This window comes from Phaenicophaeus curvirostris, chromosome 21, assembly GCF_032191515.1.
Source record: "Phaenicophaeus curvirostris isolate KB17595 chromosome 21, BPBGC_Pcur_1.0, whole genome shotgun sequence".
NCBI lineage: Eukaryota > Metazoa > Chordata > Aves > Cuculiformes > Cuculidae > Phaenicophaeus > Phaenicophaeus curvirostris.
In genome coordinates, this window is record NC_091412.1 from 11,784,316 (window position 1) to 11,812,257 (window position 27,942).

The 27,942-nt window shown below is 45.2% G+C and overlaps 1 protein-coding gene across 7 annotated transcripts in view; it reads left to right on the plus strand.

The window, feature by feature from the left end:
- CUX1 (cut like homeobox 1) overlaps positions 1-27,942 on the plus strand; it is a 231,844-nt gene that overhangs the window by 100,303 nt on the left and 103,599 nt on the right. For all 7 annotated transcript variants that reach the window (XM_069873844.1, XM_069873838.1, XM_069873839.1 and 4 more), the window contains exons 4-8: positions 1,940-2,018; positions 13,404-13,541; positions 16,014-16,137; positions 17,590-17,666; positions 18,482-18,548. In XM_069873844.1, coding sequence (XP_069729945.1) covers positions 1,940-2,018; positions 13,404-13,541; positions 16,014-16,137; positions 17,590-17,666; positions 18,482-18,548 — 485 coding nt within the window. The remainder of the gene's footprint in view (positions 1-1,939; positions 2,019-13,403; positions 13,542-16,013; positions 16,138-17,589; positions 17,667-18,481; positions 18,549-27,942) is intronic.

Genomic DNA, 27,942 nt, shown 5'->3' on the forward strand with positions numbered 1-27,942 from the left:
CTCCACGCCCTCCAAAGTTATGGACTCTGATGCTTGTTGATCGTCTTTCTTAATTTTAATTGATAGGAATAAGTTACAAACAGGTCAGGTTTCAGTTACACTGCACCTCCACCAACCTACTTATCCACCAACCTACTTAAATTCATCCAGACTTTGGGGGATGTCAACAAAGCAGGAATTTCTTCTGTTTCTCTAAGTACAGGCTTGTATTGTGTTAGGTAACCTGTTCCTTCCCAGCCTCTCCTCCCATCTCCCAGCGTTTCATTGCTGCTGCCTAATACTGTGCAGATGCTCTCCTGTCCTTATTTTCCACCTCTCGAGTCTTTCCTCAGTTTACAAACTGTGCAATGTGCTTCTGTCTTTTTTCTCCAGTTGTCCTTGTCCTTTGGTTTTCAAGCCTTAATCCTGTACGCAGTGATCTCTGCCAGTCACTTAGAGCCATCAGACCTCTCTGGACCCTCACGAGCTGTTCTGCACCTCTGCACTCCGTGGCTCATTCCTAGCAGTATTTTAATCATCTACATCCTAAGCTTGGTTTCCCCCCGCAAAATCCTTCCCTTCACAAAGTCATTTTTGTACCAAGTAGAGATGAGTGGCACCAGGCTTGACCCCACAGCCCCCTCCTCCTTCTCTCTCCTCCTCCCACCCGCTTCCGCCCCCCGTCCCCTCGCTTCCCGCGCCCTGCGGATCACTGCGGCTCGGGGGCAGCTCTGCAGATCTCCCTCCCGTGTAACGGGATATCGGATACTTCCCTGCAACACAGAGTAAACTCTGTCCATTGTTTCTGCCTTATCTCCCAAATCAATAACGCACTGAAAGAATTCAAGGACGTTTTTCAGACAGGACCTTCCTTTTTTAGTACGTGTTGACGTACGCACCTTCAAATGGTTTCATAATATTCACTACTTTTCGAATCCACCAAAGAATTTATATCAGGCCTTTGTATCCGTAGTTCTTCAGATCCTTTCTTGCTTTTATTAAAACATGGGAGCGATAATCTCCATACTCTTGGTTTCCTGCTGTCGGTAAGCTCCCCAAGGACCGTGTAAGGCTTTCCTCTTTCCCTTTCTGTCTCTTTTGGCTGTAGGGTATTAATTCATCAGACCTGGTCATGGGGTCTGGTTGGGTTTTGTTAATATTTAGTAGCTGTAAATCCTCGGTTAGGAGAATACGTGTTTACCAGTAAAGGTTGCTGTGGAATAAATATTCGCAGAGACGTAAAGCTGCCTTTCCTTGTAAAATAAGATTCTGGATGAAAATACAGATTTGGAGGAGAATAACAAGATTGTAGGTGTAGTGTTTGCCCTTTCCTGGGCAGGCGGCTTCTTAGGTGAGTGGTGTTTGTATTCCAAAATACGAAGAGAAGCTGATCAGGGGAGCTGGGCTTGGGCTCATGAAAACAAGGCAGTCCAGACTCCACAGGTCTGTGCGTGAGCTTTATTAGAAGACTCACTTGCAATCTGAAGACTCACGGTTGTTTAATGTTGAGTTACAGGGCACCCGACAAGTCCATCTTTTCATCCTCCTGTAAGCTTAGTGGAAATTATAGAAAAAGATACACGCCCCAATAAAGGCAGAGCATGACATCAGGTGGGCACGAGGTTCCTGTGTTGTGTTAGATCCTAGTGAGAGGTAAAGGGAAACGGTTGTTGAGGAGGGAACCTGCCTGGCAAATCCCATGATTTTTACAAAGACTTAAAGGAAAAAGTCACAACAGACAGTAGTGATCATTAAAACACTGTTGCTTGCTTGCTCTTGTGCTGCAGTAGGATGAAATTGTATTCGGTACAAGGCTGCTTCTGTAGGTGCTGTACACACGAGACTCAGATTCCCTTATGTATTAACTAGTTTTATATGAAATATATTAATCTATTTTTATAGCTCTAGGTGTAGAGTTTTGTTGGAAAAAGTCTAAAAGTCTTCTTATCATCCCTTTTAGATCGACGCATTGGGTAAAAGAAGCAAAGAAGCAGAGGCAGCCTTCTTGAATGTCTATAAGAGATTAATTGACGTCCCAGGTAAGCAACTCGTTCCACTGTTCCGAGGAGCTGTTGGGTGATGTTGGTGTGAGTGCTGCTGGGCGTGTTTCCTACCTTCGATGAGTGAAATACGAGCAATGGTTTGATTTGGAAACTGATAGGCTCTGGTACTGGCTTTAATGGAAAGAACTAGAACTAAGGCACATTCCATGTCTTGGCTTAAAACTGATTATTGCATTTACGTATTAATATGCGTGTGAATCTTTTGATAGTACAGTATTGTGTGATTTTCAGTAACTTATTGGAGGGTTCAGACGTTTAGGAAAAAATCCATCTTGAAGCTTCCTCTAGAAGCAGTAATATTCGTACCGCTAAAGGACAGAGGAAATTTTGCATACCTTCACACAAAAAGTCTTATTGAAAAGTAAATGACTGCCAAATTTCATTTGTGTTCAGTGTAAGTTTGATCATAAATTTTATTCAAAGGCCTTTAATGTCTGTGTTTTCTGCTTTCCTTTATGTTTAGCATCACAAGTGTCCACTTATTAATTTTGGGAGTTGATCTTTTTGTTTTCCCTAACGGAAGATAAACACTGTCAGAACAGATTTTTCTGGTTTGCAACTGTACCCAAAGACGAGAGGGAGTGGGAGTTCAGGTCTCAGCTTCCAAATCTCAGCCTGACGGAGCTGTTGGCAGATGACAGCGTGTGTGTATGATTTTGCACTTTTAGAAAATGTTGATGTTATATATAATATTCAAAATAGTTACTTCAAGAGTGATTTTGAGGTATAATTAATACTTCTGAGGGCTTTTAAGGCCTCATTTCAGAGTGCGCCTCAGTCTTGCTTTACTTTTGAAGGAGCACATTTCATGCACGCTTTAAATAAAAATTAATTTGTTAGTGTTTTGTTTACAGCTTAACTGTGTTTTTCAGATACTCCATCAGAGCTAGCATATATTTTTTATGCTTTCACATTTATAAAGTCAAGTAGTGCCCGCTGGCCGGTACCTGCTGCATTAAGTGCAGCATCTGTAGAGAGATGCAGGGACCATGCTCATCCTCAGCCGCAGTTGCCTCAAAAATGCTGCGGTTTAGGTTGATCAGCTGTGGTCTAAGAGTTTTTGTGTTCTTGTTTCCTGCTCATAGTCTTAACAACCTTCTGTAGGTCTGCTTGCACAAAGCTGCGGCCCCTCCATCCTGCCTAACGGAGCCGGTGTCCTTGCTTCCCACCGTTGCCTGGGAGGCGAGTAGGTTTGGGTTTTTCATGCTGGGTAGTCGTGTCAAACAAGAGCCAGGTGGGATGCTTTGCACGCTCTTGTGCAGCGGCTGCTCTGTGAAGCCTGAGAGTGTCACAGGCGCTGGGGTTCAGACAGCACGGTCAGACCAAAACCTCACAGAGTAGGTGGAACATCCATCCCGCCCGTGCTGTGGGATCTCGGTGGTGAGGACCGTGTCAGTGCTCCCCTGCAGGAGAAAGAGGGTTCTCCTTTCTTCATTTGCAAGAGCAAAGTTCAGAAAACTCCTGCCACACCCCACGCTGTCCTGCCCAGCCTTCCCGGCACGTGCCGTACGTTGTGTCAGAGAAATAGTCCTTTGATATTCTTACTGTGTGTAAAATTTCAGCCTGGCTGTGTTGTGAGTGTGCTGGAGTCCATGGGATTGGCAATATCTGTGGGTTTTACCCCCACGCTCTGTCTGCAGCCCGAGAGGCGCACGGAGAGCCTGCGCCTCTTGCTGGAAGCGAATCCCCGGTTCTCCAGGAGAAGCCCGGCCGGGCTCCTGTCGCTGTGTGCGGGCGTGACACACACTCACTGGGTACCACACAGGCTTAGCAGCCAGTAGGGAGGTTGGCACGAGGCAATAGGGATGAGTTAGGGACTTGCTTCATGGTACTGGGTTTTTTAATCCCTTCTCGTTGTATGCGGTCGTGTACGTTGGGCGTGTGTCCACGGAGGGCTTTCCTTTTGTATAAAAGACCACCAGTATTCATTTACCCTGTGTTGTTGGGTGGCGTTCCATATCTTCTGACCTGTCCGTTCGGTATTTCAAATATTTAGGTACACTTTTAGCTTCAAAATCCTGCTGTGTTTTCTTTTTGGAGTGAGAAGGGAGCTATGATGTGTTGGGAAAGCAATGACTGGAATGCTGCCGAGTGGTTATTTAGCATTAAGCATCACTGTTAGACGACGAGGGTGCAATTTTATCAGACTCCCAATATCCTTTCAAGGACTATATAATAATTGCAGCTGAAGTCTGATTCCCGGCAGCCAATTTTATGGTTCTTGAGGAAGGCATGTTCTCCTCTCCTCAGTAATAATGTGCACTCTTTATATAATTAAAAAAGACTTCTATTTTAATTTTACTATAAAGTGATCTGTATTGAAACTCTAGCTATGGTGCTTTATGGATTCAGCTAACTTTAATGATTTTCTTTCCTGACTTGAGGAGTTTTCACGTGCACTCACCAGTGAGGAATTTGTGGGAAGGCTGGTATTTCATTTGTAACTTTTCCTACATCCATCAGGCATTTTCTCTTTAAAAGATAAACCAGATCTTTTCATCTCTCTCTCCAGCTTTATGATACTATTAAAATAGCATCATCATTGGATTGTGTTGCAAAATTTATCCTTCCTAAAGGAAAGTGCATGTCAAGGAAAATGTTTTGGTTTATGTGCATTTATATAGCTGTAATTCTCACTCAGATCATTCTGTCTTGCTCGAGACTGAACATTTTTAATTAATGGAATTAATTTTCTCCTTTAATTGCCTTATTTTCAGTATGCAGTAGAGAGCTAGTGAGAAGTGAATGCTGCCACATGAATTGCACTAATCAACAAGGTTGTCACAACTTACCTTTAAAAATAATGTGAATAGATTTATTTTGAAGTAAAGGGAGGCCGGGTCTGTGTTTCAAGGAGCTTTCTTCCATCTGTTCAAGATCTCTTTCTCTTTAGTTTTATAAAATAAGTGTATTGTGTTAGCACCCTTGGCTTTTAGGGTCTTAATCTTGCAAACACTTCAAGTGAAATCGGAGCCCTGTTGTGTGTTTGGAGAGCGGGGTTGCCTTGCAGAAGTGGCATAGTCATAATTCTGGTTTTCTAAAGCATTAAAAGAAAAGTATTAACATTAAAATTACTAGAATTTAATTTTTTTTTTTTAAAAAAAAAGGAGCGGCGTTCGCTACTACAGGTTTTACTGTAATTTTCAGTAGAAGTTGAAATGTGGGGACCAGAGGGGCTGCCAGATGACAGCGTCTGGATGAGTGGGTTCAATCAAGTTTCTCTTTACGCTGTTTCTGTATTACTGTGTGATTACAGCACCAGGGGAGGAGAAGGCACTGTGCTCTTTCAGCATGTCCACGTTTGAGCATCAGGGTGGGTCAGTGTGAAATCTGAGCTCTCCCTTTGGAGGGACTGGGCAGCCTTCTAGCACTAAGCCATAAATGGCACAATTTCTACTTAATGGGAGTTTTCTCATCAAGAAAATGACACTTCCAGCGTGAAAAGGGGATGTACGTGTGTTTTTATTGGAGACTTCGCAGGTCTCTGTGTGATCAGATTTGCACAGGTTTGATGCTGTCCGACACGTCTGATGTGGCTTTCGGAGAACCCACCATCTAAGGGAAGTGTAAAATAAGAGAGAGGGTGAACAGGAGAAATACCTGTTGTTTTTACGTGTGTCCTGTCAAAACAATTAAAAGCAATAACAAGGAAAGATGGCCAAAGTGGAAATTTTATCTTGCCCTTTCTCCTTGCTGTGATAAATCGCAGCCCCTGCCCTGGGGTCTGTGTCTCTCGGGGGCCACAGAAGGAGGAGGCTCCGTCCAGGGGAGTTCTCCTCACACCCAGCGCTACATGCCGTGCGTTTGTTTATATATGGCCACAGTTTAGCCTTGGAAATTCCCACTGCCCTGCACAGGACTTGCTTTTTCCAAGGGGTGATTTTTTTTCCCGTGCACAGAGATGCCCGAGGGGGCGATGAGCAAAGAGGTTCAAGTCCAGGCTGCAGCTGGAGAACTTGAGCGGCGTTAGGTAGGGTCAGCGGCTGCTGCCGAGGTGTTTTCCAGCATGGTCGGAATCGCTCGGGATGCTGCTCCAGCCGGCGGGCCATCCAGCACCAAGGAATTCAGACTAACTCATAATCACTTCAGCCTCCTTCCCTCTGGGGTTTGAGTTGGTGACAGGACATAAACTGCAGGTTGGGATCTGCACAGGGTGACTGCACGCTGCTAGCGTTCCGTAGTCCTTGTCAGGTGAAGCGCAGAGTCCCAGCTAGTTCTCATCTTCTCCGTTCATTCCCTTCATCCGCGGCTTTTGAGTGGATGTCAAAATAACTAAAAACAGTTCTATTACCTGAACATGTGGCTTGAAATTGGGCTTGTCTGCTCACATACTTCTTTTCTTTCATTTTTCTCGTTGAATTAATAATTGGATAAATTCCTTTGTAAAAGCTGGAATAAATATTCGAAGGAAGAAATATCCCTAAAGCACACACTTTAAAAAATTTATTGTGTGCCTGTCAAGCCCTATTTTACTTGGTAGGCTGGAGGCACAGAAGGAAGAGAGGAGGCGCAGATAAGGGGAAGGATGCAGTAAATAGAAGCTGGAAGAATGTGCCGTACAAAAGAGAAGCTCCCTGCGGCAGTGGTTGTGTTCACCTGGAGGTGGTAATGGCAGCACCCCTGGAAAGCTGCCACTTCGGGGAGCGGAGCCGGAGCAGCCCTGACCCTGCGACCGGAGCGGTGCCGCGTGTGGGAGCACAAGAGGCAAACTGTGGACGTGGTGGGGAATGCTGGACTTTCCCTTTCTTGGTTCAAGGAATGTGAGCTGGAATTAGAATAACCCCCAGCTTTCGGAGGGTTTAGTGTTAAGTCTGTTCAGAAGCTTTTAGGGGAAAGAGGGGGTGGTTGCATCAGGAATGCTTTCACACATCAGGAAGGGTTCTTTTTTCATGTTCTCCAAGTAGGAGAAATGAAACTTAGAGTACAAGTGATGTTCTGTAACTGTCCTTTGCTTTGCCCTGAGCTCAGCATAAGCGCAGTAAATTCCAGTGTCTCCAGCCATTACAGGAATATTGACGCTATCTGGAGCATTTCCAGTTCCTGTGGTTTCATTCTCCTGTATCTCGTTAGGTCCTGTTTTGGGTGGCACGTTGTGGTGCCATCAAATATTGTACCACCGATAATGCATACCCAGCTTTTAATATTAAAACTTTTTCTGAGCCTTTATTTTGGTGACTCCTTTGAAAATACTAGAAACTGGAGTGCAGTTCATTTAGGAGTCAAATCATTTACTCTGCCCTACATGACTTTTTTGGACCCTGGGGTAGAGATGCGTCTCATGATCCAGGGCAGGGCCAGAGCATCTTTCAGCAGCAGCTGATCTAGAGCTGGTAGGTCAGTAAAGGATGTTTTAAATAGTAGCCCACAAGATCCAAGAACGGCATTCTGGCCAAGGGATCCATATGCGTGGGGTCAAATTGGCTGGGTACCATGTACCACCTTGCGTCATGCCCCTTCGCCCCGCACACCGCGGCAGGTGCTACCACGAGGAGCTTTTGTCATTATTAGAGAGGAGGAAAGGTGCCAGTTAGCCACGTTTCCCCCACCCCATGCTGAAGGGTCATATCAGGGTTGCTTTGCCGTTTTTCTGCTCTCGGAGGTCAGCAGAATTTGGGATTCTGCTTATTTGCTGGTAAGGAAAAGGAGAGTCTCTCACCCTCTCACGGGCACTTCATATTTCCTGCCCCTGCAAAAAGCTGAGATGGCAGGAGAGTGAGGAGAACACTGTAAAAAAGTGGAAAAAAATAAAAGGAAGAGAGAGATCCCAGTTGTGTGGGTTGGAGGAGTCAGAAAATATGTAGAATTTGTGATTGAAGGAGGAACCTTTTCATGTTTTTTATGAAGTGAGGACTCGGAGAGATTATGAGCTTTGTTTCAAACAGAATTACGGCTATAACTCTTGTGTCCCTGGGCTACCAGAGTCATGGGGGAAAAGGAGGAAAGCTATCATTTATTCCATGAAATTTTTGTCTCCGTCTCTCTAGGCTATTTCCATTTACCCCTGAAATTTCTGGGGAATAATTAATGAATTAATTAAGTATGCTGCGAGGTGTTTGAATATTCAAAAGCTACAATGTAATTATTATTTTTTCTAAAACACATTTTCAGGTTATTTTCAGATCCGCAGCCTCCCAAGAAAGCTCTCAGTGCATTGAACGCTGATGGAGCCGCTTCCTGCCTGGAAACCAGCGCCCGCACTGCCCACGGCCGGGCAACGCGGCCAGAAACGTCCTCTGCTCGGTGGCACAAGTGCTGTGACGCAGCAGAGCTGGACCGCTGGCGCTTTCGAAGTGTTCATATAGGTTAATAAAGTCGTGTTGAGGGTTCTTCACCCTCTTCATCGTTTGGTATGGGCGTTTCGAGGACCCCTAAGAACCAAGAATCCTGGGCCCGTGGTTTTGGCAACAGGAACAAGGGCTTGTGGATCGGGATGTTCTGACTCCATGCATTATTTTTAGATCCCAACCTTAGGAAACGCATTTCTAGTGATATAAAATATTGATCGCTGCTGTCGTTCTGGCAGCATTTCATAACTCGCATTCCTAATGTCTCCAGCGTACGGGCTGTGCCAAAGGGGGTGCAGAAGTCCTTTGGTTTGGAGAGGTCTCTGTTGAAGGAGATGCAGAAGTCATTTGGTTTGGAGGGGTCTCCTGTTGGTACCGGTTGAACACATCATTTAGGGATGCGATCACGCTGCCTGCGCAGGGATGCGCCAGGGAGCTTGGGTCACACTGTGGGCATCACAGCCCACCTGGAAGCTCTCAGGCTTTGGCAAAGGGGACCTGGAGGGGTGCCAGGGGTCTGGGCAGCTTGGACCCAGGGAAATGAGACCTGGGATCTGGGCAGATAGGACACAGAAGCTGGGATCTAGGCAGCAGAGTCCCAGCCTGGCCACCCCTGGTCAGCGTCTCCTCCAGGTGGGATTCGCAGAACACATTCCTTGGAGAAACTTTCCACTGAGCGGCGTCCCGCAGGGTCATTCCTAAGGCAGTCCCCTCTATATCTATGGAGAGAGAAGGTGACTGGCCACGGTGTCCTGTACTTCACACATTTAAACAGTGACATCAAGTTTCCACTTGGTTGGACAAATCTTCCCCCCGTATCCCATCCCTCCATCCCTCCCCATGTGCTGGGGAACAGGTTCAAACCCAGTCGGAGGGAAGCGGATCAGTTTGGGGCAGCTCCTCGCCCCTCTCCACAGAAGCACCTACAGCCAAGGGGTTTACACGCAAACTTCCCAGACCTCCGTGATCCCTCTGGAGCCGAGGTGGGCTCTTCCCCCTCTCCTTAAATAACGAGGGTGGTCCCAGCACACTCTATATCGAGACAGCTTTTCATCAGTTGCTCATCAGCATGCTAATTGCTGTATGACTAATTATGCCCTGAATTCCAGTTGATTTTCTTAATGAGACAGCTGGGTTAATTATGTAATCGTATGATTACATTAGCCCAGCGTGCCCCGGCGAAGCGAGGCGGGCGGGCGCGTGATGTCACCGAGCCCCGCTCACAAGGGGGTGCATTCATCGCCCGTAATGACAGGGGAGGGCAGCGCACCCACACTGCTCTTTGTGTAAACACTTGCATTGAGTTATTAAGATCGGTGTCTTATTCCAGCTCGCAGAATGAGGGAGGAATGGGGTTTTTAACCGAAACCCACCTTGGAAAATCAGCGGGGCATCCCTGGTCCTGTTGTGTCTCCAGGGTTGGGGTTGGTGGAGCAGCGTGGGGTTGTGGGTGGGGAGGTGCTGCCTCCAGCTGTCACAGACTCTGCTGGTTTGGTGAGGTTGTTCTTTGCCATCCTTTCAAAATTGTTCCTAAAATAAATAGTTTATGCGCATACATGGCGGCGGGGGGGGAAAGGGTTCTCTTGCACTGCTGTTCGGAAAAGATTTACCATCAGGGCACGTATGCAGTGTAAGAGTGGTGTGAGCAGTGCTGTTGCGGCTGCGCTGGCGTATAGAATCAGAGAGTCATGGGGCAGTTTGGGTTGGAAGGAACCCCAAAGCCCATCCAGTCCCACCCCTGCCATGGGCAGGGACACCTCCCACTGGATCAGGGGCTCCAAGCCCTGTCCAGCCTGGCCTCGATTGATGCGAAGGACTGTGCTGTGAGGTATGCGATGCGAGGTATTAACTGCAGTAAAAATAACATCGTGTTCGTAACACTGATTTTTCACGTCTGTGGCCGTTGAGACACATCCATCCACATCCTTCCCGAGGACAGAAGTTGGGCTGCGAGGGGCAGGGGTGGTGTGACACTGCTGAGCACGGGGAGGTGCCGGGGAGCTGATGGTGATGGATGCTGAAAGGGGGATCCACTGGGAAGGGAGGGCAGGAACAAGTTTTGCAGATACTGGTTTTAAAATAGCAGCAGTTACTCCTTCTCGTATGGTAGCACTGAGGAAGCCTTTTCGGGGACTGGATCCAGAGATGCTGAGCTGCACGCAAGGATGTGATGCAAAGGGCTTTGTGGGTATGATGTGCAACAAGTGGATGAGGAAAGTGGAACAGAATAGGAAGTGATAGAAAAAGCATACCAAATTTAGTATAAAAATAGACATCTCGATGTACTCTTGGGCAATAACGACCTTGCTAAACACTTCTTCAAGTTCTGGATGAGCAGGTTCCTTTGCCAATTTTCTCATTTCTTATGTATCTTGTGCCTAGCAGGGATTCTGAACTTTGGGAAACTAGGGAAGATTCAAACCTAGAGCGTAATTTGTGATGAGTTTTGTACATTTAAGTGTTAAGTGAGCTGATTTTTCCCCTTTACAGCTGACAGAAGAGGCATTTCCCTCCTTGCCTCTCCCATAGGCCAGTACCATTGGATTTTTCTGAAATGCGTGTGCTGTTGTTTGTGTAATTGAATTGAAAGTTTTGGTCCGTTGCTTGTTTAAAAATTCAGTGACCTCCTGCTAAATGACATGAAACACACTCTGCGAGCCTGGTTAATATAAAGAGGTGGCTTTTCCTTCATGCATGTGTTGGGAGAATGAGAGTATTTGTATTTAGTTTGAAATGCATTCCACTCAGGTAAGAGAAAAGTCACTCTGGCTGTGAGGGTCGTGCTCATTTCACATTAATTGGTGTTTATAAATCCTTCAGAAATCATGAGAGTTTAGGGTTTTTTTAGATTAAAGAGCATGTTGGGGCTCGCCATGAGAAACAAGGCGTTTGTCTCTCTGTCTGAAATGTCTCGGTCACTTCATTGTCGTGCACCAGTTAGGTATGGTTAATGCAGTTTATAAAAATTAAGTCTAAGAGGTGCTTGAGCCCCGGCTTTTTCCGTGTCCTGCAGCGTGTTGGGTGGCTGCAGGCCATTAGTCCTTCACACCGGCTCTAGGAAGGTTTGAAGTTTAATGCACAGAGACTGGTTTTACATTTTGTTTGTTCTGCCACTGTTTTGCTACTTGAACATTAACCTTTAATAGAGCTAAATTAAATATACATGTCCTGATGAATAATTATGAGATTGCAAGCATTTTCATTTTGTACATAAAGCTTCTCAGGGATTGCAAATTTGTCCGAAGGTTTAGTCATTATGCGCTTTATAATGCCCGTGTTAGTTTTGTCTTTTAATTCGTTACTGATTTAAATAAAGGAGCTCTGTGTATTTGGAGCACAAGTGCTCTTGAGATGTCCTGGCTGTTTGCAAGGGCCGCGTAGAAATGAGGGGGAAAAGTGCACCCACAATTTTGTGACTTATTGTGGCATTTTGACTCTGATTTGTAGAAATGCCCTCGCTGAAACTTGAGATCCCTCCCTGATGGGCTTTGCAGCTCCTGGAGCGGGTTCAGACGCGGTGGATGGAGCCCATCCAGCCCCTCGCTGGGTTCAACTGATGCCCGTGCTGGGCGAGCTCCTTTGGAGCAGCGCTGAGCTGCACGAGGTGACCAAGCGGTCACTCCCGATAGCGCCTGGCAGAGCTCCGTGGGAGGAGGGGATGCTGTGCCAGCCCTGCCGTCACTGGACCATACATAAACACCGCAGGGCCTTTAACTCCTGCTACTGCTGTGCCTTCAACCTTATATTTAATTCCTTACCTGTACCCCCCTCTCTGCCACAACAGCATTTTAAGTTTGATTTATTATAAATATTTTAATACAGATAATAATGACGAAAAGTATTTGGCCTAAAAAGCATAAATGAAAAAGCTATGTAGTCATAAACTATGTATGTGCAGAGAACAGATGACAGGCAACCTAGATTTTGTATTATGAACGGGGTAATGCCATGAGCTGTTGGAGAACCGAAGTAACAAAATGCAGCAGGCTGCTACTGAGAACGTCTCTGAGCTGAACATAACCCAGTGCCATTCTTCTGTAAACTATGGAACAACGCTGGCATATTGAAAAAACACCCAGGCTCATGCTTAATGTGTTAGCAGAGGTACAATAGACTTATTATGAGTTTCCAGAGACTGAGGGTGGTCTGAAAAATTAATGACTGTGGTGGCTGAAAATTAAGTGAACTCCCTAATATATACTGTTGTGGATCCGCTGGGTTGGTGTTTAGCATTCCTCAACGGGAGACTAAATCTTTGCAGCCGCTTCACAAGAGATGCTGGCGCCCATAGCAGAAATGTATTCAATAATCTTTCCCAAGTCCATCGGGCTCCAGCGTGTTTCTGTTCTGACTGGGAAGGAGTCCCAGAACAAGCCACGCGTGCCCACATCAGGTGTGTGCCCAGGGCTTTCTTTGGCAGGAGAAGACAAACATCAGAGAATTAATACCGAGGGGACATGCAAAATAACTGCAGATTGCTCTTCAGTTAGTGGTGTAAGAGAAAGAAGGAATGACAGTCATAAACCCCAAAGTTCATGGAATTCACCACATCTACACAGTATTTCTGATTATATTGACATGTCAATTAGAAATGAGCATCACTCGGACCTCTGTGACCCTTGTGAGCTCAGCCACGCAGGGGTGCACGGTTTCCCTCGGAAGCTCGCTCTGCAGAGGCAGAGGTGTGAGGGGTGCCAGCTGTCAGCGAGCTGGGTGGTTTGGTTGCATTTAACCCCAAAATTCTCATTTTGCCAACAAAAACTTGAAACGTCAGGCTCTCGTGTGCCTTTGTGTGATAACTGTCTGCACACAGGGATGCTGCCCTGGGGTTTAGCACAGGACGAAGGCGGCACGCCCTGGTTTAAAGGGCAGCACAGTTACAATGGGCTCTGTCTCTGGAGTTTGGGGTTTGTAGGATGTGAAGTGAGGTACGTACAGGAATAATAACCTAAAGTAAGGTCTTACTGGCACATAAAGTGGATATTAATGGAGAAAAGAGGACACTTGTGCTCTGAACTGTGTGAGTCACGGCAGTGTTCCTGTTATCTTACATTTTATTTTACTATTTCTTTTTCAGATCCGGTTCCAGCCTTGGATTTAGGACAGCAACTTCAGTTGAAGGTTCAACGTATGCACGATATTGAAACAGAGAACCAGAAACTTAGGGAAACTCTAGAGGAATACAATAAAGAATTTGCCGAGGTGAAAAATCAGGGTAGGTTACAAATGTACTCGTTTATCAGCTTTAATGCATATTGAAATTTGAAGACTGGGCTTAAATTCAGTTTTATTTCTTAGAGTTGATGAAACTCAGTTAAGTATGATGGTCTGTTATAGCCCCTTCTGCATTGATGTGTGTAGGTGCGACTTCAGGTGTCCTCTTTGGATTACTTTAAAAGCTTCATCTTCTGTCAGAGAACAGCGCTCTTGCCTGCATTTTGGTTGTAGCCTTCAGCGCTCCTTGAAAATTGCACCCCTGACTGAAGGAACGTGTAGACACCTTGTGGGATAGTGCGGGACAGACGTGTGGGTGCACGTAGCACATACCTGTTCCACAGATACACAAAGATCCAGTGCTCTATACACCGACAAATCTGTACAAAGCGGAACTTTCTCAGTACTCTTTTTCCTTGTCTCAATCTGAAATGTGTTCGGCGCACGCTGCACATTTACTCTAGAGGCAATCCGCAGAGCGATGTAAATACAAGCTAATACTGTTTAATTATTGAAGTAAGTTTTAATGAGACCAGAGTACATGAAAATACATTAAAATCTCCATGAGATTTAAAGCCTCTTGTGTTTAAGGCTGTTCACGTTTCCTTGTGATTCTGAAGGAAGTTTCCGTCACCAAGAAACAAAACCTGCTCAGTTGTACTCCTGCTTGCCTGGGCACGGGACACTGCATTTCCATGTTTCATACTCATCTCTGAGTCAGGGGAAGGTGAATTTTGAAGTCGTTTAGGAAAACACGGTTTGTTCTTTTTTTATACTGTGGAAATGCTACACCCGAGTGGGTAACGTTTGGAAGCTACAGTAGCAACAGAACTGGTTCAGTTACACTTCATTTTCAGAAAGAGCAGATACACAGTTCTGTAATTTGTTTTATCATAGAGGGTGTGACCTGTGGAGGGGTCAGGTACCAGCATGCAAGGATGCCAGCTGGACTGCAAAATATGTCATGTGGGAGATGTAATCATAGAACCATAAATGTTGGAAAAGCCCTCTAAGCTCATCCACTCTGAAGGTGCCATGTCCTTTTCCAGCCTGTTTCTCAGCAATAAGCCTCATCTGATTTCTGCAGGGCTAGCAAAATCCTGCTCCTTCATTTGAAGTAGCTAGTATGCTGGCAATCCTTTTCCTCTGGTTTGCTGGCAATCCTTTTTCCCACTCTTCCCTCGCTTTTTGTGGTCGTGGTGGCCCCAGCTGCCCTTGGTGTCATTGCTGGTCAGCAGCCCTCGTCACCAGCTACCTGCTGTCTGTCTCTGCCGCTCTTCAGCCAGGTCTGAAAAGTGAGACTTTAGGAGGATTATTCATCCTTTCATGGTTTTGTGTGATATTGAGGTTTTTTCCCACAAGTCTGTAGGCTTTACTTTTCACAGTAGAATTTGCCTTTCTGTGGTGTTTCTGCAGAATGAGGAACTTTCCCTGGCCAAAGGTTCTACTAAAGCATCGTTAACGGCATCGGTTAGTGAGCTGATGTCTCTTAAGTCACCGCACCTCTGAGAGACGCTGAAATGCATTGCAAGCTGCAAGGCTTCTGGCAATCTCGCGCGTTTTCCAAATTCCGTTATTGTTGCTCTGCTGAGCATCCTGCGTTTCCTTAGGAGCCCTATAATGACTCAGTCCTTCCCCGTGGGTGGGATCAAAGGGATTCCTTGCAGGGATGGATCAGGCACATAACAAGAATCTGTCCATCAGGGGTTGCGCCGTGACTCTGCAGGTTTATGCATCGTCTCCCATCCATTACAGGCACAGTAAATGCACGATCGCCGCTTTGTCTGAGCGAAGGCTTTCTGCAAATTCCCTGGCAGGCTGCAAGTACACTCAGAAAGTTACAGCAGTTAATGCTTCTGCACAAACCCGGTGTTGATGGTGAGGCAGCTGGAGCGACTGAGTATGAAGGGCTCCAGAGCATCTATTGGATCTGATCTTCTGTTACTACAGCAGTTAGATCTTAATGGCTGCAGCTTTTGTCAGTTGTGAACCGGAACGTAGCTGTGTCCCAGATATGTGTTCCATTAGTGTTAGACTGATCTGTGCACAAACACGCCGTTAGAACTGCCGCTGCTTCCGTGAGCAGTTACGTGACACCACTGTCCTGTACTTCAGCAGACACTGGGACTTTATGAATCTCCACTCAGCTAATTTGAGACGAGTAAATAAGGTGATATTATATTTTACAATTGATTTTTTTTTCATATTCTTTTTTTTAAAGTGATGTTAGAGGAACCTTCTTCGCTTTGCTTTCCAGCAAACTCCATTGATCCTTCTCAACCTAAACACTTAAAGTTCAATTTAACATTTAGGGAGTAAAAGGTCTCCAAAGGGACTCATATCCATTGATTTTGTGTCAGAGTTGAAGAGCTAAAGCTTAAAACACACTGAGCCTACAGGGTAAAGAAAGCCTTGTGTTGTGGAACAACGTGGAGCTGTGTAAACTCATTTCTCCCCTATTGTTTTTCTGTAGAGGTTACAATAAAAGCACTTAAAGAGAAAATCCGAGAATATGAACAGACCCTGAAGAACCAAGCAGAGAACATCGCCCTTGAAAAGGAGCAGAAATTACAAAATGATTTCGCGGAGAAGGAGAGGTGAGTGCGCACGTGTGTGTCTGTAGGCGGTGTAGAGGAGGAGAGAGGTCTTTTTCTGTCTGATCTGCCCAGCCAGGACTCCTCTTTAGTGTGCAGAGACAGCTCGTGTATCGGGCGATGCTGCTGATTTAGGCATTTGACATGGAATCATTTGATACTCAGCTCTGCACAGAAAAACAATCGTTAAAGTGTGGAAGTGAAACAAGGATGTTTTGTTTCTTCATGGTAGAGTTGGGGAGGGTGTCATGTTCAGAAGGGTGCAAACCTGCTTGTGTTCTTTGCTACCTCTGCGACACTGCTCTGTCTCCATTAGCCAGCAATGTAATTCATTCCTCTGCATCTGCCTTGTGTGTCACGGTGCCACCGTACAGCCTGGACAAGATGAAACACTGCGCAGGAGCCTGGCTGGAAGTGGCCACGCGAGCCGTGGCTTTAACAAGTGCGATTTAGATAGGCTTAAAAATAAAATGGCAAGTCGTGTAATGCAAATAACAAAAAAGCACTTATAAGAGAGGAGTTTGAGTTCTCAAAGTGTGTTATTTGATATGAAGGGAACTGCCACGTTTCCCACTATAAATTGTTATTAATGTGGCCGGCAGTGTTGGAGGTTAAATTCATGCACCCTGTGCAGTGCAAGTCAGATGCTGGCAGTTTCGTAAGCCTTTTGCAATTCTGAAATCTGCAGAATATCTTGAAAGCAATGTCGTAAAAAGCAGCAACACCTGGGAGATGTCGGAGCAACTCCTCTCAAAACCAAGTTCTATAACTCCTGCAGCCTTAGAGTCTCTATGGGATGATGTTAGAACGTGTATAACTGTCACAAACAGGGAAACACTGCCTCTGGACATAAGAAATGTGAGCGTGTTAAGGGTTTGCTCACGTTATATAGAAAATATCGGTGGGAGATTTGTGTTGAAATATGTGTGTTTTCTTAAGGCAGAGCTGCTAATATTTCTGTATCTGGCATCCATTGCATCTATGATGAAACAGCTGCCGCTTCCGTTCAGTAGATCAGTTATGGCAACAAATTTCTTCATTATGACAGTAAAATGGAAGCGTATCATTCTTCTTGCACTAACTTTTAACAACAGAGGGTGCTTGGTGACAATTTTCTTAATGTGTGTGACATTTCCAAAACAAATTATGCTCAAGAAAACCTTCCACCAAAGTTGTTATTTATATCACAGTCAATTCGGGTATAGTGTTCACAGCTTATGTTATGAGGTGGATTCACTGTTGAAATTTTAATAAGTGGGACTGCAAAGTATGAACAGTTTTGCAATGTGACGCGATTTATGGGTCCCACTGAAGCACTTGCAGTCCGTGTGGTGTTGTCAGTTGTCTGATTACAGTTGAGGCATTTTAATCACTCTATCTTAAATTTGCAAACTACAAATAAGTTGTTTAACACGGTCGCAAGCTCTGTTCTCACCTCTTCTCTTCCCTTCATAGGAAGTTGCAGGAGACACAGATGTCAACAGCCTCGAAGCTGGAAGAAGCTGAACACAAAGTGCAAGCTTTGCAAACAGGTTTGGCATCATTATTCTGACCTATAGCAATGATAAGGCTGGGGATGAGAGGGTGGAGATTACTGAGTGTCAGGACTGTATGTGAACCAGCTCTTGCAAGCACAGAGAGATCCAACAGAGCCTGAACATGCTTTGTGGATCGAAGCTTCTCTTGGGCTTCACACCTCAAGCAAAGGCTTGTGTTGCAGTCATTCTGCTGGTAAATACAGCGGGTAAGGCCAAGCACGAAGCACTTAAGTCACTAAGGCATCACTGCAGTTAAGGCAAGCAATGGGATCTTTCATCCATGTTGTGTTTTGCTCTGGTCTCGCTCGTTACTAAAGAGTGGTAAATGCGTAGTGGCCTGGGATCAGTATGAACCCAGTTCCTCCCGGTGTGTCTTCCCTGTTGCCATGAGATGCTTGCCATTAACTTTTCCTCTTCATCTCTGCACACATAAAGATTCCAGGTCTGGACACATTTGCCTTTGTTTACTACGAGAACATAAGAAATGTTTTTCCCTGAATTACTGCAATAAATATTTCAAATGAATAAGCAGTTTAGCCAGCTTTATAAGGAATGAATGATGTCTGGCTTTGTTAAGCAGAAACTGGGAATCCTTGCAACGTAGAAGAAATTGAATAAGAAATTGTGACAAATCAAAAGCTGTGTTTTTTCTAAGTTGTAATGGTTTGCCTAGGTAGAGAGATAAAGCAAAGAATTTTGCATTAGGAGGTATACAGCTTTATTTATGGCTGAATAAAGAAATATGGAGTAGTCTTTTTGCTTTTCACTGCTGTTACAGTGCTGTAATGCTTCATATTTATGTCTTTCAGCCTTGGAAAAAACCAGAACAGAACTATTTGATCTGAAAACAAAATACGATGAAGAAACTACTGCAAAGTAAGATTTCACTGTTTTCTTTCTATGTCTTCCTTCAGGATACCGCTGCTTTTTTGTTTTGCATCTGTCTGTTGGAGACAGATGAGATTGAAGAGTTTCAGGAGTCCAGATTTGTTGGAAAACATGGTCATAATTTGCTTTCCTGTAGAGAGATTATTAGTTTTCATTTTTTCTTCCAACCAACAAGACACTTTACCTGGCTCACATGCCACTGTGTTCCTGTTTCATTCTCAGGTGCTGCATCCCCTATGGATCTTTTATGCTACATCTCTCATATTTTATTTAGAAATAGGGCAATTTTAGAAATAAGATATTTACTATGATCGTCCAATCTAGGTGAAAATCAAATCTGGTTTAGTCAAGCATTTCTGTTGCACTGTGAGGCACCCCAGGTCTTTCTGGTTCTGGGGTAGCTGTTATCGCTTTCAAATTCATCCCAAATTACAGTCAGTAGCTTTTTTTTTTTTTTTCCTTTACAAGTAAGACATGAAGTTAGTCTCAAAAATATATATCCTTGTCCTTGTAATGACTGCTGTTTCCAATTATCCCCTGCTTTTATTAACAACCAATGCAGGAAACAACAGAAGAGAGACAGACTTCTGCTGGTTTGCTTTGAACCCTTCCTATTTAAGGGAAATTAGTAATGAGAAGGAATTCTCAGCAGCAGCAGTATTAAGCCCAAAGAGTCATTTCTGTGTCTGGAAATGGGATGGGAAAGAAGAAGCCATTTTAGCCGCGTGTCCCTGCCCTGCTGTAAGGGAAGGGGTTGGGGGACACACACCACATCCCTGTGCCCGCTGCCCGCGTCCTGCAGAGCCCGAGCTTCACCTCCTCTCCAAATCAGGCAGGTGGTGGGGTGAAAAGGGAGGAAAACCCTCGCTCCTGCCCTTCCCACCTGTCCTGGTACAGGAGAAATGGTAGGGATGGGGTGTCAGTAGTCCCCATGTAGGGGAAAGAAACTATAACCCAGGCTTGGTGAGAGGAGTGACACGGGTTTGGTTTGTCTGTAGGTCAGTGCTTTCTGGCTCATGGCAGTGCAGATAACACAGCTCTTTCAAAACCACTCTAATTGGCAACCAGTTCTAATATCTTAGCAGGTAGTTCTGCAAGCGCTGAGGATCCGATTCCCCACTGGGTACTTGGGGAACTTGGATCTCACAAAATTCAGTCCGTAGTAGTTAAGATTCACCTTTGACATCATTCAAGCTGATGTTTTAGGTGAATTTTGGGTTTGGTTTTAAGTCCAGTTCCCTTCGAGTTCCATACAAGATGATCAAAAGATAGATTTCATCCTTCTCTAAGAGGCACAAACTAATGATGGAGCCTTAAATTACTTCAGATTTCCTTTATTTTTTTTCTGCACATAACTGATGCTACCAGCTCCATTGCTGTTATTTTGTCTGGCAGCCCCTTTTGCAGGATCAGGCAGAGACCAGGGCTCAGCATCTGTAGGCACTAAACCAAATAACCCCTCACCCTGCTTAATGTTTTTATTTGCAGTGTTTGCTTCATTCTTTAATACTATTTCCCCAAACACTGTGGTTTATCTTGTACTGAGCAAAAAGATGTACTCAAAAAATGTTTGTTTGCATTTCTTGCGTGTTTCATTCTTTCAGAGAGATTCGTGCTGAACTGTTTTCATATGATCTTGACTCTGATTCTGACCTAATATATGTAGAATTACATGAAATTAGCAGCATCTGCAGTAACAAGGAATCCATTGTATTCTGTAGCTGAACAGTTATGAAGGCTGGATCTGGAATGGAATGATCAGAGAGATGAGTCCTGAAGCAGACATTAGGCTTGTATCTCCCAAACTAATGTAGTGTGAAAACAAACTTGTAGGACCTAATAACAGCAGAAATATTTTATCATTGTTTTGGATATTTATGGCAGGAATAGTTCTTGCATAACAACAGTCGCTTGTGGCATTTCTAGCCCCAATTTTGCAATATGGAATATAGAAAAACATGAAAAGGGAACTGAATGTAGACAGTGGAATTGAGTCATCTGTTTTAATTGTAAAAGCTGGGAGAAATGTTGAAAAAACATCAATAAAAATGGTGAAAGGCAGTTTGATTCTTTTCTAAATAGAAACCCTCTTTTCATCCAAGTCTGAACAGCTACTTGTGTTGCTAATTTTAACTTTATGTTTTAAAAACATGTGATTTTTATCTTGGGCCAGAATTTTACTTTTACAGACACTTATTTGATGCAGATGAATTGGAATGCCTTCAGGAAAAAAAAGAGATAGTTGTCAATTTTTTAAAGCAAAAAGTACTTTTAAGATTTTGAGTTGTGCGGCTGCCCCGCGTGCAGGGCAGCGAAGGTGTTAATGGCAAAAAGGAGTTTATTCTGTGCAGTCCTTGCAGTCTGTCAGCTGGAATATCAGAAGCTGAATTTGACAAGATGGCAGCAGCAAAGTTTTCCATGTGTAGGCTTGAAGTAAAATGTAATTAGCCTTTATGTGCAGAACAAGGATCCATTGATGAATACAGCTGGTCTTTGTTTTCCTCTGTCATTGAGTGTGGGAGGTAAAAGTGTTCTTCTTCATGTTTATTAATACAAGATTCCTTAGACAAATGGCAAGCACAGTTTAATATTTGTTGGAACACAGAGGGGCTTGCCAAAACAGTTGTTGTGTAAGAGGATTTCAAGGTTTTCAGATTATAATCATCTCTGGGTTAAATAAATGAATGATTACTCTGCCATTTTCAATTAAAGAGGCACATCCTCTCCCGAGGCCCGAGACCGATTTTGTGTGCTGTCCCACACATTTCTATCAGCAAACCTGAGTTTAACCAGCACTAATGAGTTTGATCTGGAGATTCTATCGGAGCAGGAACTGGAAAGCAAACGCAGACGAGAGTTTCAGGAAAATTAAAGAACGTGGTGTTTTTTTTCGCCGATGCAACAGACGTTTTTTCTTCCTCCTCAGTAGAAAAAGAAACATTCATGTATATATCTCCTTCGTTTTCTGGGGACAGACTGTTCTTGCTAACTTTGCTCTTTCACTTCTGGTTCACTGCGGAGCCCAAGCAAGTGTTTGGGATTCCCAGCTGAGCAGTGAATGCTCCCAGCCAGAGCAGTTGAATTCCAGTTTTAGATGAATTCCAGAGCCACCTCTTAGCTCCGACCCCTCCTCTCCCCCAGCCTAAATGAATTCTAATTGGAAAAGGATCTTCAGTTGTAGCACATACAGTAGGCTTGTTCCATTACTGTTAACATGTGGGCTGAGGCTCTCCCTGCCTTTGATGAAAGCAAATATCGAATTTCACTGAAATGCTGCGTTTTCACCAGTAAATGTTAAGTAGTCTTGTGAGGATTTTAGGTACTGCCCCCACTTCTGCAATAAAAACGCAGCATAAACAACGCTGAGCAAACAATGTTTAGGTTAACGTCGTCGGGCAGAGCAGCTCTGCTACCAGTTTTGTACCTCTGTGATTCTTTGAATGATGCAGACGGTCTGGCCTTCTGAAAGTAGGGAACACATAGAAAGTCACAGAATCACGGAACGGTTTGGGTTGGAAGGCAGCTTAGAGCCCCTCCCCAGGTTTCCTGTAGCCCTGTTTAAAATGCCAGGTGGATTAGACACCAACAATGCAGTGACAGAAGGGGATGCCTGTGGGGTTTGGGGTGAAGGGTGCTTCTCTTCCTCCTCATTATCCAACAGCCTCTTCCGCAGGCGTCAGTGCAGAACAGCACCCTACAGAAGTGGCTTTCTGTGTGGAAGTGGTACAGGACTGGACTTGAGGATAGGACCAGTAGCTGATGAAGAACTATTTCTGCCTAAAGTTATGTTACAGAATTGGAGTTCCAGTATTCACATGAAATCTTTGTTACATTGGGGCAAATCTCAGTTAACTTGGACTTTAGGGCAATAATTCCCAATCTGTGGTGAGAATTGAATTTACCCTGTGAATTATTTACTTTAATTGTTTTTCAGAAACCTTTCTGGTTTAACTGCTGGCTGCTACATCGCTTCTCAAATGTTTGTAGTCTTCCTTCTTGGTGGTGCCCAGGGTCAAACTGAATAAAAAATAAAGTCATGCTCCCTCCAGCATCACATAATTACTGTGATCGATGCTCTTAAATGCTGCTTCCCCCCATTGAGCATGAAATACTGTAGCTAGGGTGGTTGTGTGGTACAGGACATGAAATAGCTTCTCTTTGCTGTGCCTTTAAGGTCTTAAAGTTTCCTATTTCCTGTTCTTTTGATGAGTCATTAACTTCTAATGCTGGTCTCTGGAATTATTGCTGTATTTAAAGTGGTTTCCCTAAAAACAGGAGACCGAGAACTTCACAGGCCATGTCTCTTACAGTTTTTTCTCTTCTTAAATTTCCCAGTCAAACTGCCGTCAGTGAAACCTTGGGAGTGGTGATAATGGGGAGATTAGAAACCAGGGAAAATGTTACAGAAAATTAATTCTTTTTGAAGGGAAGAAAAATTGAATGTCTTAAATCTTACAGAAAGGTCTGTCTGCATTTTACAAGTTGAGAAATGTGTTAAAAGTTGTAACTGTGCCTTCTGCAAAACTCAGCAGGCTGAGAGTCCCTGTGTGGTGCTGGTATTTTGCTTAAAAACTTGGAAATGGAGATGACTGAAAATACTTTGGAGATCTGCCTCTTATTGCTATCTAAAGATCCTGTGTGAAATAGGGCTCGGAAGTTCACGTGCAAACCAGCTTTTTTGTCAAGCTCCTTGGTTCATCCTCCAGCGAATCTGGAAAAGCTGCAAGGTCGCGTGCTGAAGGCAGCAAATTACGGTGTCACTGTGAGACACTCGCCTTGGTGAAATACTGAGCGCTTGCTTTGAAGCGTTGTAATTAGTCTTTACTTTTGGAGAGGGAAACTGAGACACGAGGATGAAGTGCAAACTCAAAGCCAACTGGTCCGGTTCTGACTGGAGTCTAGAAACAGGCAGGTGTGGGAATCATAAACCACAAACTCGCAAAAAGGGGTTATTTTGTTTTATTTTTATGGGTGCATTTCTGAGAACTCCACATGAACGGAACATTCGGAGTTTGTAGGAGTTAGTGGTGTAGCTCGGCTCTGCTGTCTCTTTCATTAGAATTGTAATGCACACAATTAGTTCATGGAACTTTCTGACAGCACAGAAGTGCCCGGGGTCCTTTCAGAGTTTTTTCTGTTTGTTTTTTAACCTCGAGTGAGACTGTTCAGTTCCTTTTTCTAGGATAGCCTGAAAGCTGGTGTTATTTAATAGCCCAAAGTAGAAAAAAATAGCCTTGGGGTATTCTAGTCATCACCCTGTTATCTGTAACCTTGGGTTGACATGTGATCCTTAGATGGAATTCTTTAAATAAAGGCAAAGCGCTGCATCAAAGGCTCCTCTGCCCCTGTGCCCCTGGCCGACAGGGTGACCCGGGCTGCAACCGTGGCTCTTTCCTGGCCGTGAAACCGCATGCAAGAGGCTGGTGGTGCCTGAATCTGTGTGAAATCACAAGGGAAGGAAGCGTCCCTGCCCACTCTGTTCTCACTCGCTCTTGCGGGAGCCAAACGTCTTCAGGCGACGGCGAGAGCAGAGGGAACACGACCGTGATCTGCAGTCCCAGCCTGCCAGCAGGAACCGGCTCGCCTGCGAGTCCAGCACAAGGCAGTCCAGGTTTTTAGAGCAATCTCAGCACAGTAGCTCATTTTATCTGTAAAAGCTGAACTCTCTAAGGTGCCTGAAAGGGCTCTGGAGGGAGAGGAGGTGCGTGTTACAGTGATGAAGCACCCTGCTTGCAACAGCATATCTGCCCCCGAGCATGGACAGCGTCCCACGCCCTCCATGTCCCGGTCAGCTGAGTTTGGTTTTCATGCAGCCTTTTCATGTATGCCTACCAATTAAGCTAGTCTCATTTTTCTGAATGCAAAGTAGCAAATTGACAGAGTTATTTTGGTACAGCTCCACTCCCTTGTGAGGTCTTGTCTGGAAGCACAGAGGGCACGTGGTTCTGCCGTGGCTCCCTCAGCCAACTCCTGCTGGGCTGGGATCATGGGGAAGGCAATCAGGATAAGTCCTGGAATCACCAGAAACAAATGGTTGTTTTCAGCCAGGACCTGCCCTGTGTTGTGTGCAAGGTTCCCTTTTCCCAGTCACAAAGCAGAGCTCTCTGTCAGGCTCTGAGTTGAAGTGGCAGTTCCTGCAGTAGCCATCTCCGCCTAACCATGCATTTAATGGGTAAGCTCTCTTTACTGGCATTTAGTTCAAACTCTCCTCATGCTCTGTAGATGGATTCCAGCTGCTTTTCCCACTCCCACACGATGACAGTGCGGGCAAAAAAGTGAGTCACATAGTGTGTTTTGTGCTCCCTCATTTATTAGGAGGAGGTGGCTGTCCTGAACGAGAATAGAAGCGCAGGGGACTTTGTAAGATCTCAAGCACTAGAACTCTGCATCCTGAAAACCAGTCTCCTCCTCCTGCCTCTTTAGCTTTTTTCCCTTTGGAAAGATGCACGTTTCTGCGAGAGCTGTCAGACCTGCTCTCTCTCCCCTGTGCTGTGCAAACAACTTTCACATTCATCCAGGGCTTCCATTTGATTTTGTTGTTTACCTCTTCCAGGAGCAGAAAGGTGAGAATTAGAAGCTAAGAATCCCAAACATAGGGAGCTGGGAACCAGGACTGAGCGCTCATTCAGGGGTCTGGAAGAGGAGGATGTTGGCCAGTTCATGGAGCAGAAGGGCTGAGGCAGGATGGTGCAGACACTAAAACCAAGAAAACAATAGGCAACATGCAGGCCTGCTAATAACTTCATTAGCATTCCTGTAAAGCATTAAACAAACAGACCCATTTACAGTCCTGGAAGCCTGATATTATTAACCCTTAGCCTGTATCTCGTATGTTTCTGCAGGGGCAGATCACAGTAAAGGCTGTGATTTTTCTCCCGTGTCAGCCTTGCTTCCCGGCTTTTGAACGGGTTGAGAAACTGAGTCCCAGGGAGGTTGGTCAGGGACAGAGAGTGCAGTCAGGGACACAGCAAGAATCCACACTAAGAAATCAAATCACTGCAGAGAAGAAAGGACTAGTTCTTCCCAGGTTTTTTCTTTATTTGTGAGGGGAGTTAGCTTGTCTGGGTGTGATTTGTTTTATGCTGGCTAAGAGGCATAAATCTCTTCCTGTGGCCTGTGCCTGCTCGATGGCAACCCTGCCCTCCTGCACCTTCTCCTGGTGAACTTGTGTGGTTAAACACTCATAACCTGGGTTGCTGGGTTGAAGTCTGTCTGGTTTCCAACTCCTATAACAAGCGTATTTAGGTATTTATGTACTTGGACTTGTGCAAAGCATTCAACAGTGTCCTGCACGACATTCTGTCGTGGGCAGGTGTCCCTGCCCATGGCAAGAGGATGGAACTCGTGGGCTTTGAGGTCCCTTTCAACCCAAACTATTCTATGATTTTTATATAGATATGAGAGAGAGAGAGAGAGCCATGGCAGCTTCTGTTCAAGGGCTTCCGTTTGCTTCCTTTTCCTTCCTTTGATACAAAATTTAGCACTGGGAAATGTGAACCTTTCTGTTAGGGTTGGTGCTAAGCAGAGTTTCGGGGGAGGATTGTGAAACAGGTAACTTTCTCTGCATGGTTTCCTCAAGAAATTGTATTTACTGATGTTTCCTTTCCTGTGCATTTCCCCATTTATGAAGCGTGGATCATTAACTTCCCTGAACGCAGTGGTTGCACCAGACAGATAACCTGAAGGGCACGCGTGGCTTTCATAAAGACATAACACCCGTTTCCATCATTGTGAATGGTGTCACCTACCAGTTGGGTTGCCATAAATTGCTGTGAAATGCACGCAGCCTCAACCAGGAGTGAGGAGCTCGTAACTTAACCACGGAGCGACCAACCGTCTTAATAAATCTGAATTCAGTCTTGGCTGAAGCCACTCCAGGGGAAGTGGGAGCAGTTTCTTCAGCCTGGTGTCCCAAACGGTGACGGCAAGGTGAAGGGTAAGAGTTGTTCTGTGGAGATTCCATCCCCTGCTCTGGGTTTCGCCCTCTGTTTGGGAACCTCTGTCTCGTGTAAAACAAACAGCAGGCGCTGCCAAGCAGGCAGCCTCGCAGCCAGAGCGCCCGGCGTCCCTGTTCAGGGCCATCATTAAAAGATTTCATGAAACAGCCTTAAAAATGAAAAGTTTCCTTTCGGAGAGAGAGAGAGATAATTGAACTCATTGATTTGTTTCACGGTTTGTTTGCCCTTTCATTCCCTTCCTGAGGTGCTGTTTGTTGAGGAATGTCTCCAATTGCCAGGGAGACGGTGGGGTGCCTCGTGTTTCCCCGCCAGCTCTCCTTTCAGCCAGAGCCGAGTGCTGTGGCAAGCCTGCGATATGAATTTTTAATGCAGAACTTTATAACATAGCCCTTGCAGCACGGCTGCACTACTCTCTTGAGCTTTCAGATTTAATGCTCTGATGCACAGAGCACAGACTTGGGGCATTCGGCAGCAGGCAGGATTAACCCCTTCATTACCGAGTGCATCACAGTTATTTCCCTGTAGATTAACACCGACGTGGAGGGGGGGAAGATTCCAGAATCTCCCGCGTTGGAAAAGCGTCAGAATCACTTGGGATTCGACTCCCAAAATTAGCTGCGATATGTTTTTCCCTCTTTTACTAATAATGGGAACGCAAGGCTCTTTCCCCTCCCTGGGCTCACGGCCACTGCGGTCCCGCTGCACTGGATAAAGCAGCAGTGTCTGATCGCTGATAATGGCCTGAGCTGGTATGCTGGATGTCCAAAAAGGGGAAAGAATTAAATCAGCTCTGTAATGCATCATTGTGGATTCATTTGCCATAGGAATGTTCCTCCAGATCGTATCGTTTAGTTGTTTATGCCGTGAATCATGGTGGATGTCTGAGGGGGTTTTGCTCGGTTTGGAACATGATTTAACTAGACGTGGGCGTTCTGATCAGTCCACCGCCTCATTTACCTGGAGAGATGTGTAGAGCCCAGCATGGTAGATAAGCAGTCCAAATTATTAGCCTTCAGGACATTATCCCAGGTTTGTCAGTGCTGAATTTCATCTGCCGTAAAGCTGCTGTTCACCTGCCTTGTTTTAGCGTCTGGGCTTTGCACGCTGCCGCAGCCTCGCTAATAATAACTCTGCTTTACTGCAGTTCGTGCCACTGTACCGTGCACAAGCTTTTCTAAATCATCCTTTTACTTATTAAACATTACCAGTCCTGATGTATTATCTGGAGGAGCGTTGCTCTCAGAGCCCTTTACCGTCTGTCCGTGCGGTCCGTGGGCTTCGCAGCCGGCGCGGTTTGGCAGCGGAGCGTGTCGGAGCCAGGGCTGCCCTTGCTGGGGAGCCCAGCGGGGTTCTGTCGGGGGAAAAACGCAGCATTTGTAGGTTTAACTTTGATAACGGAGAAGGAGTCTGATGTATTTAAATCA